Source organism: Cladophialophora bantiana (genome assembly GCF_000835475.1).
Source record: "Cladophialophora bantiana CBS 173.52 unplaced genomic scaffold supercont1.12, whole genome shotgun sequence".
Taxonomy (NCBI): Eukaryota; Fungi; Ascomycota; class Eurotiomycetes; order Chaetothyriales; family Herpotrichiellaceae; genus Cladophialophora; species Cladophialophora bantiana.
The window spans coordinates 364,915-376,518 of NW_015971586.1; the positions used below are offsets into that span (position 1 = coordinate 364,915).

Genomic DNA, 11,604 nt, shown 5'->3' on the forward strand with positions numbered 1-11,604 from the left:
ACACCAACCAAACAAGTAGCCCCGCGTCAACCCGTCAACCCGTCGAGCCCGCCAACGGCCCCCGGCCAGGATGGGAAAAGCTCAGAAGCAGCAATTGCATGGGTCCGAATCCGGCCTCGACAGCAGAGGCGCCACCCACGACACAGCCCAGAGCAAGAGAAGTCAGACTCTGGTGTGCCAAACAAAACCCACTGGGCCCTCCCTCCTTACCTTCTACTCCGTTCACTCACTATTACTGTATGGGATCTTCCCTCTGGCCGTCCAATGGCACGTCTGTCCCCTTTCTGAACAAGAGGAGTCGTGGGTGTTGTCCGGTCGGCGGAGAAAGAGGTGCTGTGGAGGCTCGTTTGGATTGCAAGAGAAGACGAGTCAGTTGAGAAGGGAGCTGGTCTTGCGGGCACTGCTGGCCTTCTGCTGCGACATGTCTGAGCTTTTGTGTGAGCTGCAGCTGGTGCTGTTGATGAGGTTTGTGGCTTGTCCGCCCCTGTTTGCGGTTGGTGTTGCTCCTGCGCTGGACTGACTATAGATACAAAGGGCGGCTAAGAGAGCGATGGCTCAACTGCCTTGCAGGTACAGCAACCGGCTTGTCGCATGCTTCAGCGGCGCTCTTGGTGGGCGGAGTCCAGCTGTTGCGTGTGTGTTCCACCGCAGCACCGAGACAAGACACCGATTTTGAAAGTCTGGAGGCGCTGTAGAGCAGCTGTCTAGCGGCTGTCTAGCCTTGCTAGCCCATGCGGTGCCATGGCGCTTGTGCCTTTGCCCGTGCCGCTTTCATGCTTCCGCCCGTCCTGGATGCTGGGCGCTAGAGGCACCAGAGGCTAGGGAGGTAGTTGTTCTGCAAGGAACCTGGAGCATTAGCTACCCTTAGGGTTATCGATGCAGGAACGGTATCAGATATACCTAGGCGGACAAACTTGCCGGTACAGTACCGCCGTGCTCGCCCTCTCATCCCTCAACGGCGGGCTTACCCAGTACATGCGCCAACACCCAACACTGCTGTCAGTGCTCAGTGCTCAATCTCCTTGCTATCATTTGCATGGCTTCATCCCTCCTCATCCTCCTCCTCTGTGTCATTTCCTTTTTGGGCCTGTAAGTCGTCTACTTGTACACTAGGTACTCGGTCCTCCGTTGGGTCCGGAGTAGGTAGGCATTCTCCTCCTCACAAACTAACTACTAATAGTCATCGCAGCTTCGCGAGGCAGGAAAAATCCGAAGCGACCAGGCAATGCGAACTGCGCGGCCAATCGGCTGTGTACGAGCGAAGTCTGTTTGGTCCGCTTGTTACTGAAGTAGGTTTACATCAAGTGGCCCCTGGTGGCCCTCAATGCCCACCCTGCTTGCTCTTTTTGTCTCCATCTTTGGTTCGTGCTTCCAATCGCTCCACTCTAGTCGCCGTCATTGTCATTTGTCCGAAGGGGCATGCATGGCATCATTGCTTTTGCAAGGGAAAACGTACCCGTCTACAGAGGATCGTGCAGAATCCGGGTGGATTTCCAGCACCCACAAGATGGAGCATTAGGCCCTGGATCCTGGTTGCGAAACTTTCTCTATCAACCTACTCGCGAAAGGCGATGGCCCAGGCAAAAAGTATGTAGACAGTTACCGAGTATGCTTCCAACCTTAATTCAATGCCGCTCATACCTAGGTCTCCGCTGTTGCTCAAGTATCCACAGCTATGTCTTCCGAGGTGCATGTACCGGGTACTCGGTACTGTCTCAAACCCCCTCCCTTAACGTTTCAGCCAACAACACTGTTTGAAAAAGCCCGAGACGATTCCACAGTCTCCAACGCGCAGGGATGCTGCAGTGGTTGGGGAAGCCGTAATCGATAGGTAGTCATCTCAGTGGAAAAAGTCTTTTCAATCCCCACATTGCGTCTCGATGAGGGCGTTATCTGACCGGGGAGCGCCCGCCAAAGAAATAGGGGCCTCGAGAAGCACATTCGGAGTACATACCTAGTGGGCTTGCTGAATATTCGGTAGTGCCATGCCACAGCTTCCAGAGCTCCTTGTGCTTTCAATAGGGAATGTAGCGAGTTAGATTTTTGTGAAGTCTCGGGGTTGCGCCACCTGGTTTCGGACGCTTCTTGTTCCATCGCTGTGGCGCTACTGGGGGGAGATTCCCCAACCAAGGGGACACCAGCGATATGTGGGGGGGTGTGGATTAGTCGTTCTTATGTCGTCAAGTACTCGGTACCAAGCAAGGTGGTTGTAAAGCGCGTCCGGGGTCTGTGGCTGCCCACGGACGCAAAATCGCCTTCAGTATTTGACCAAATGCTTGGCTCGGCGTCGGGTCGCCAAATGACACCTGGTCTTGACCTCAAAGGCATTGATATTGATCTTCTGCCATTGAAATAGCAGTTCAATGTCCCGTTTCATCTAGGCTCGATAGGACCTTTATTTGTTGTTGGTAATTTCCTTTGACTGCCACACATCAAGAGGCGGTCTTGAATTCCTGATTCTTAACACAATCGTCTCTGGGTCTTTTGCCGAAGCTCTCGTGTTGATGTCCTTCCCTTTTGGTCCACGGGGCAGGAAGCGCGCTGAATGTCGAAACACGGCATGAAAAGGGATGCTTGTTTCTCGGTATTCCTAGTGATGCTGGATTGCGGCCGCAAGTTTGGCAAATGGGTATTCAAAGCGACCGAACGCCACAAGTTGAATGCCAATGATACCTGCTGCTTGGACAAGTCGCAGGGTATCTCATGATTCATATAAACATGCGTCGTAAAATGTTATATGTCTTGCCCATCATACGACCTCTGCGGAAGAGTATGCCATGTCGGTCGAGCCCGTGCAATAAGACCCTGAAATCATCACCCGCAGTGCTCCATCCTTTGTTCATGCTCACTGCTAACACGGTGGTACCATAGATGAGGCCCTGCGCATGTTGATGTATATACGTCGTTGCGGACACCGGTCGCTGGGGCAGTAGCATAAGTCATATTGCTTTGCGGTGCTTCAATCACGTTGAATACTTCGACACCCAGTATCTTGACCAGAGCCTTTTCTGTTCCTCAGTGCCCTTGAACTATATGTCCCATCATGTCAGTGAGAAGAGAAAGCTAACGTGAAAGGGTCGGAAGAGAAAGGTGGCAAAAGCAAATGATCACGGAGGACCTACCTCGAAGTCAACCTTATAGATATCTTCGAAGCCTTCCTCGAGCGTAGGTTCCTGGAACCTCTGGACGAAGGAGCGAAATGCAATGCCAGGGAGTTGGGTCCGGTTTTCGGGATTCATCTGTTCATGAGCAAGGGAAAGGTGTCAGTTTTTTTGGGCCTACGTGTAGGTAGAATGTAGATTAACAGCGCCAAGCCTGCAACAGGTACCGAGTCTGAAGTGAGGGACTGGCACGCACCATATTTGGATTCATTGCCCTCACAGCATCGTTATGCTCCGCAAGGCGAGTCGAGGCTGTGAAGCGAACACACCGGATAGGGACGTTAAATTCACGGGCTACTTTCACCCAGTACGCCCGGGTTTCGATGTCCGCATTCGTGTTGTCTGTGATTGTAGCATGAGTGTCAGTATGTAATGGATGGCGCGATGCGGTGGGATGCAAGGGAGAGGATTGACAGGTCAGAGGGCTGAGGCGGGGAAGAACGGAAAGGCAGAATTCGGCTGGATGAGAATTTGGCATTTAATGTAGAGGAGGATATTATGCCCAGATGATCGAGTCATTGCGATTACAACGGAATCTGGGGAAGATCCGCGAAGGTTTGTAGGACAGGGGCAACGGGAGATGTCGGGCAGTGTCGTACAAAACTGACATCTTACGCCAGACAGTCAGCTGTATGCGTGACATTTCTGCACGACACGTCATTTCGTCCCTGTCCTGCAGATGGCATGGGTTACCGCAGAGGAGGAAAGAGGTAAAGTTGAACAAGCCAACATATCGAGCAACAAGAACATTGAACGTACCGACTGCCACGGATAACCCTGCCTCCAAGAGTTCCTTTGCTTTCCTGATGCATTTCTCGCGCTGTACAAATATAGTAATGTCTCAGCTTAAAACGGCTTTTGAAGGGCAGGCCGCAGATGTAGGGGCTGACATTGTAGGGTATGGTGTCACAACGTCTAAGCAACCCTGGCAAAGGACTAGCAGTAGGGGAAGGGACATGGAACTCACTGTTTTGAGAATATCTTGATTAACTCTCTCATAGCCAAGTGGTTGGAGGACGTCCCAGTAGAAAGTGCTTTTTCCGGCGCCCGGTGAGCCACAAAAAATGACTAACTCGTGGTGGCTGTTCTTGGTGAACGGCGCGGATACGGCGCTCTCCACTGAGCCATTCACAGTAGGCTTTGCGGTTTCAAGATGCTTTGTCGGGTCAAAGACATGCTCGTACGGTTCTGTAGTCTCGCCGAGAAAGAATTCCTCGGGTGTCTGAAACTTGATGCCAATGTTCGCCGCAAGGTCCCTGATAGCAGTGAGCCTAGGGTTTGCGAGTGTCATCGCCTTAGCAAGTACCTGTCGGATGTTGCATGATCCTTTCGTCTCTTGTCGCTCTTATCTCTCCCAGCAGCATCACCCACATAGAACGAGTTTGTCATGTCCACAGCTCCTTCAGTCTGAAGATCATAGTCTTCTAACACCGCCTCCCACATTCCCACACGAGGCTTGCGGTATCGGTCTTGGCAGGTCGCCGCGTAGACAATGATAGGCAAGTCGAGTTGGTGTAGCATCGAATTGACCTGGGTTTTAAAGTTGGCCAGGCTGGCCATGTCCTTCTTGAGCGTCTTGGGATTATCCTTCAGGCTGATGGCTGACTGGTTGCTAAGAATGACAAGGAGATAACCGTCTTCATGGAGAGATTTTAGTCTGTCGGGAACTGATGGATCCCACCACTTCCAACTCACTGCAGATCTAGCCCATTTGCTTCCGGTATTAGGAGCCACGAGAGTGTCATCCAGATCGAACGCTGCGATCTTGACGGGTAGCGTGCGCGGCTGAGGTGGTTTATGGGGCACGTTATATCGGCCAATGATGAGGGTTTGGTCAACGGTCCGCCATACGAGCTTCTCTGGTTCTTTTTGTGACGCTGGCTTGAAGAAACTAGCGACAGCCTTCTCTGGATCAAATCAGCATTTTACAACATGACCGGCTTCTTCTTCGTACTGGTGGTAGTCGATTCGATTTTGCGCTTGACTGGCGGTGGAGAGATAGAACCAGCCGGAGGAGGGGCTGATCGCTTCATGGTGTAGAATCGGCTTGGGATATCTGGATCAAGGAGAGGAGAGTGGAAACAAGGGACAGGTCGAGTACGAGTATAGCGACTCAATAGAGTCAGCCATGGACGGGAAGCCAGATTAAGGAAGAGAGAAGGACTTGAAAGGGTTAGGTGAAGATGTCCTTTTTGCGAGGTACTACCAGTAGGCACTTTGGGTGCAAAAGTGAGAAGCCAGAAAATCGACGCGACTCACCGCGTTTGAAAAGACGTCATTCATCCCTTGATCAACGTCACGTGCAATCGGATGAGTCAGCGGCAGTAAGGCTGCTACATGGGTGCCACACGACTGCACACGAACAACAGCAACAATCTCCATCAATTCAAGTTCTACCTGAAGTGATAGGCAGCCGCGTATCCAGCGCCAATCTATCGCCCGGTGTTAGATCGACTGCCTGCCTCAACGCTTCCTTGATGGCCAATAGTTGTCGGGTTGCTCGCTCCTTAAGCTCTGGATTGTTTCCGTCAACCACATCAATGGATGCCTGGAGGATATAGCCGCCAGAGCCATCCAACTCGGGTAGGTCATTGATGCTGAAAAAAAATGAATCGTCCGAGATAGCTTCATCCGCACCTACTTCCGGGAGCCGTAATACCTTGTGCAGGAAAAGAGTAGTGTCGTGGTCATAGAACCTTGACCCAACAACCATGTAGCGAGAAACATAGCTGTATGCTGGTCAGCCCTGTATTCAGCCTTTGGGGGGACGGAGAGGTCATACTCATAGCCAAAATTACTGAGAAACTTGACAAAATCCCCCTCGTCCATCGGCGTCCGGGATATCAGCCTGGAGCTCACGGCCTGCTTTCCCGCATCTGGAGTGTCCTTGAATTCAAAGGACCATTTCACGCTTGGCTTTTCCGCGCCTTGGCCACCATTGCCATTTGTCATGGTCACATCGCCGTTCTTTGTGACTCGAGCCTGTTTCTCCGGCCTTATCTCTCCAACAAGCTGGACATAGTACAGGCCGGCATTGAGCATGTTCTTAACGCGCTGGATATCCTGCTGTCGCTGACTGGCGAGATGCGATGCACCAATAGACTGGACCAGATCAACCCCAGGAGGCTGACGCGCCTTGAAGACCAGGTGGATCTCTTTGGCATCTTGGGGCTGCATACGTGCAAAGCCGGCTAATTGCTGGAGCATTCGATGATGGTCATCCTTGCGCACTTGACCATACAGAGCGAATTCATGCATAGCGGAGGGTATTCAGGGGCCCTGTTACCCGAAGTCCAGAATAGTGTTGATTACTCGCTGGGGAATGGTTTGATTCGATCTGCCGATATGTCGTGCTTCGGAAGACGTGGCTCGTTGTGGCAATCGGGTTCTGTCAGGAGACACATCATCTGAGAGTTGGCAGTAGACGTATTGTTGCTGGGGAACAAGCGGACATGTTCTCGAGTCGATGGGGGAGAATTTGGCTGGCGCGGAGCATCGGACTTGGCGGCAACTCAAAGGCAAGCGCATCGTCGAGAAGAGCCAGGTCAATACAAGTAGAGAGATCAAGAAGCAACACCCAAAGGCACAAATCTATTCAACCATCGGCACGATGCAGAAGCACCGTACTGAGGTGGCCAGACAGGAGTCCCTTGGTCTGAATCATACTATTAGTGGCCCTCGGTTGGTGATGGTTAATAATAATATGGAAAAAGTTTGTTCCCGAATCGGCAAAATGATGTCCGTGACGGGTTGTCACGCCTTTCTCCGAACGATGGACACTTTCGAGCTCCCACTGCTCCCGAGCTACTAGATAAACCCACAGGACCTCTTCTTTCGACAGGCACACGCGCTGCCTGGACTTGTCACTCCTCTATACCCCCTCGCGCTCTCCACAGACACAAGGACAACGCCCATCTCCTTCTCCGCGCGTGTCCCTCCTGCGTCGCTCCTTGCTGTTGTCCGAGCTCGGCCGCGCGAACGGCCACATGCAAGAAATTCCCGTTCGGATCTAAGGAAGCATAGAAAGAGCCCAGCACGACACTCCCAGGTAGAAGAGACAAGGCTGCTATACAGCCAAAGGCAGATAGAATTCGTCTACACCTCAAACACACCCGTACAACGACCAGAGCTTGGACACCCGAGCTCTACAATCCGCAATGCGCCCCTCCCTCGTCCTCCGTGCAGCCCACCAACGCACCCCCCTCATAAAATTCCTTGGAAAGCGCACACCACCCAGTACGTGTCCTCTCGTTTCCCAATAACACTCGGTGCCGCTAACACATGTCTTTTTTTGCAGAATCCGTAGACCACACTCCTCACGCCCACCCTGCTTCACCCTCGCACACCCTCCCCGAAAGCTTCGCCGCTTACCGCTCCAAAGCCCAGCAACATGGTCCCCTACGAGGAGGTGGCGGCAACGGCGGTGTGCCTTCCTCCTCATTCTCCTCTGTAGCTTCATCAGGTCCGTCAATGGCATACGGCGCCATTGGAGGCACGCCGGGAAATGCATTAGGACCGATTAAACCTAAAGAAGGAGAATTCTTCGACAGAGACGAGTTGCCCGCCCGATTCCGCCGGAAGGCCTGGTCGGAAGAGGAGATTGAGGCGGTGAGTAGTGGAGGGGCCAGCATGTGTGGTTAAACGCGAGAAGCGGGTGGGTTTTCAGCAGCAGAATGGCGAATTCTAGCTTTCTGCCGGTGAGGAGGCTGCTGCAGATGAAGGGGTTTCTGTGATAGAATTTGTGGGGGGTTTATTCAGCTGACGCCGGTTTATCAGTATGCGCCTGTGACTTCCTGAGACCGTGGAGCTTGCGGTTTGGCATGGGCATAACGCGTGGTGTTGGGTCAACTTCTGACAGGAAGGCCTGGAGACACACGACGCGACACATAGCCTCCAGGTCCAGTCTCATTGACGATACCTGTTGACGCAAAGGCCAAGGGGGAAATCAATCTCTAAGTGCACAGAGTCATGCATTCTACAGCACTCGACAGCCACATCTGTGCACACCCAGTACAGGTACAGATGCAAACAGAGACCCCCTGGGACAGCACAGCCAGCACCACCGCCGCCAGGTACGGGAGAGCTAGAGCTTGTACATACATACAACACCCATTCCCGATCCCAATACATTGGATACCTTTTTGCACTATCTATATATGCACCTGCTTTCGATAAACTAGAGCCAGAGCCCGAATCGGGCTCAGGCCTAGATCCAGACGGAGGAGTGAAGAGGACAACGCACGAGAAGGGAGGGCAATGGTCGATACGTCTGTTCACCGGATCGTATATATGTATGAATGTATCTTGGGATCCCTCACCTACAGCAAGCTTCACAAATACGCATGGGGTTTGGAGCTCACGATCAATCATCAGACCTCTCGCATCTTCTAGTGAGTACATATATATATGTGTGTGTGTGTGTGTGTGTGTGTGTGTGCTGGCTATGAACGCGTGTAGTTAAACAATAGTGAATGTGCGTATGTGCATGTGTATGTCCATACTCCGTACATTGTGCCGTAACGTCTGGGCCCAGTCTGCTTCCTTCGTACTGTGCTCCATACCTATGAACGTACATCGTATCTTCGTCACCTTCCTTGCAACTTGTGCCTTGAGCCGTGTCCCTTATCCCGAGTTCCGAGTCGGACTCAACATTTCAACATGAAATAAACAGAGAGAGAAAAATCCGGTACAAGTGATAGGTAGACAAAAGACACGGTTAGGGGGGAAAAACACGGCGCTCCATGCGCCGCCTCAATCGTCCCCAGAGTGTTCTCATTCCCGTCTCCATCCGGCCTCCGTTCTCTCCCTTTGCTTTTCGAGCTTCGCTTCGGGGAGGCACAGGCGGAGGTGAACTAGCATTCAGAGTCCAGAACATCGATGGCATCGCATTCTCCGATACAGCGCGGGACCGTCGATTTGCGCTTGTATTCGCGTTTGGTTTAGCGATGCCAGGGAGCGCCGCGAGAGAAGTTTGTGAACGACGAAACTGCCCGTACCAGTAGCTGGTGCGATCGGGCCGGTAGCGCGATATATCTGGCGGAGGAAGGGCTGCATCTGGGTCCTCCCTCTCGTCTCCCGCAGTGTGTAGGCTGCTTGTGTAATCGTTCTGTACGTTAACAGAGACGACATGGTCATTGGAGAAGAGAGATATCATATCATCCATCTCGTCTGTGTACCCGCGTTCAGTGTACCCGCGTTCAGTGGTCACCTTCTGGAACTGCCTGCTAAAATTCAAAGGATGCTGATGCTGGAGCCTCAGTGCTATGGGCTTAGGCATCGCCTCGTCTTCTTCTCCTGCTGCGAATGACTCGGGCGGACTGGCCCTCGAAGCAGCTTTCTTTGAAACAGGGCTATTTGGTAATGTCCAATCGTCACTGTCTTGTTGAAGGTCGTCTATTGTTCTGACAGGCACTGTCTCCTTGCCACGTCTTGCAACACCTCCCATCCTGGGAAATCGCGACAATGATGCCAACTTCCGTAATGTTCTCGGACCGCCTTTCTGTTTCTGCGACGTGAGTGACCTCCATCTGGAGTTAGGCCTCGACGTGCTCGGTTCATGGATGTGCTCGGTCTGGTCATCATACCGCACGATGGAGGGTACACCGAACTCGGGCATGGTTACAGGCCTTGACACTTGGTAGACCGATCCCGGTAGTGACTTGACCATTCTTCGAGCGGATCTCTTGGGCGACATTGCTGGCAGTGAAGGAGACGGGATGGGAGTGGGGATCTTCATCCTTATCTCTTCTTCTGACTTCAGTTCGGGCTTTAACTTGGGTTTCTGAGATAATGGTGGCGACATCTTGGGACTAGAGTCATTTTGCAGAAGGCGGTCGTCGATCCACTCATGACTGCGTCTGTGAATGCAGATGTTCGGCATAACATCATCCATGGGATCACAAACCTCTTCATCCTCGTAGTCGTCAGTGAGTTTGGAGAAGTCAGCCTCGACACGCTGGAACTCTGGCTGGTCGGGTTGAGCGGCACTAGGTACTGGGCTTGCACTGGTGACATCTGCACGAGCTTCGGATTTGGACAATTGTAAAAGGGTTCGGGCCTCGTCGTGCAATTCATCTGTCATTTGAGCATTCACTCCCACATCTGGCGGCAACCACGATAGATGCCTTGACTCTACAACCGGACCATGCGAGAACAAGTACCCTATAGCTTCCTCGGTCTTCTTTCCGCAGAGCATTGCACGTTTCTGGAGGCGTGCGGTTTGAAGCTCGCAGCTACCCAGGCTGAAGGGCCGTCGTCGGGCTTGCGGTTCTGTTGGACCTCTTCTCAATGTCGCTTCATTTCCGAACTTGTCTCTTGTGTGCAGCATAGATACAAGAGGAAATTCATCGTGAAGATTAGGAAGCACTTCTGCCGGTTTCAAGATGCTCGGGTTTGGAACACCAGTTTCCAGAATCGAGGTATTTGCAGACGGTGATTTACCCGGTGGCGTTTGAGGGATGTGTCCATGAATGTTTTCACTGACCTCATCATTAGATAAGTTAGTGAAGTTGATGCAGGCTCGATTGAGTGACTGCCGACGAGGTGTTTGATGCTTCGAGATTTGTGCCGCAGCTTGGAGGCCGGGCGTCTTGTGTACAGTGTCATACTTGCAGGTCGCCTGTGGGAAAATCGAGTGCGCATTGTCGTCTCCTGCAGCAAGCCTCGGCGAGGAGGCGAGAAACTCCCGAATGGAAAGAAGCGGCTCAGCATAACCATCCTGCAAAGATTCCCCTAGCCAAGATAATGGCAGATCATCCCGATTTTGAGGTCGAGCTGCACCTCTTAACCCTTTCCTTCGCTCATACTTCTGTGCTGCAAGGGGCGAGAGGAGCTTCTGCTCAGGTTTGAAAATAGCATTCATGGGATAATATGCTGATTTCGCCTCTGCTCTGAACGGATCTTGCTCCACAGTGAATTTTAGACTTTCGACATGGGGCTCAAAGGGTGAGGGCAGGCGGGAGCCAGTTGACGGTCTTCCGTGTGGTGTAGCAGAGGTACGAGGCCAAAAATCGCTGTCTGCCATCCCAGCCGCGGTGGGTTCAATCTCTGAGTGGACGATCACCTTTCGCTCACTGGTTGGAGGATGAGTGTCATCGATCGCTCCTGTTGACTGATTACGATGGGAGACTACATCCTTTCGAGACTGCTGGGGAGTTGTTATGGCACAAGGGAAGATAACACTTTGTAGTTTCGACGACCTTGGGGTTGTAGACGTTGGATTCAATGTCGAAGAACGAGCATGAACCAAAGGGTCAGAAGAAGCCCTCGCTCTCGATTTCGCCGTGGACATGAATTGTTGAGGCTGTGGTGGCAGTGCGCCAGCGAGAAGCCGGGGGGTCGCCAGCGACTTCGATTTATCCAATTGCTCCTCACTCGATAGGCTGATAATACCCCGACTGGAGTAATTGGCCAGAACGACACTGTGTGAGTATTTGTTCGGCAT

The 11,604-nt window shown here is 52.4% G+C and overlaps 3 protein-coding genes across 3 annotated transcripts; 1 reads left to right on the forward strand and 2 right to left on the reverse strand.

Annotated features, from left to right (window-relative positions):
• Positions 1-2,963: 2,963 nt before the first annotated feature.
• Z519_08029 (polynucleotide kinase 3'-phosphatase) lies at positions 2,964-6,419 on the reverse strand (the record flags this gene model as incomplete). Its single annotated transcript, XM_016765759.1, has 9 exons — positions 2,964-3,029; positions 3,123-3,239; positions 3,358-3,503; positions 3,921-3,981; positions 4,129-4,417; positions 4,468-5,068; positions 5,116-5,217; positions 5,559-5,890; positions 5,944-6,419. The coding sequence occupies 9 exons, from the start codon at positions 6,417-6,419 to the stop codon at positions 2,964-2,966; spliced, it is 2,190 nt and encodes a 729-aa protein (XP_016617804.1).
• Positions 6,420-7,318: 899 nt separating this feature from the next.
• On the forward strand, positions 7,319-7,802 carry Z519_08030 (uncharacterized protein; the record flags this gene model as incomplete). The annotated part of the gene is made up of 2 exons (XM_016765760.1): positions 7,319-7,397; positions 7,459-7,802. 2 exons carry the CDS (start codon positions 7,319-7,321, stop codon positions 7,800-7,802), a joined length of 423 nt encoding a protein of 140 aa, XP_016617805.1.
• Positions 7,803-8,877: 1,075 nt separating this feature from the next.
• Positions 8,878-11,604, reverse strand: Z519_08031 (uncharacterized protein; the record flags this gene model as incomplete). Its single annotated transcript, XM_016765761.1, has 1 exon — positions 8,878-11,604. One exon carries the CDS (start codon positions 11,602-11,604, stop codon positions 8,878-8,880), a length of 2,727 nt encoding a protein of 908 aa, XP_016617806.1.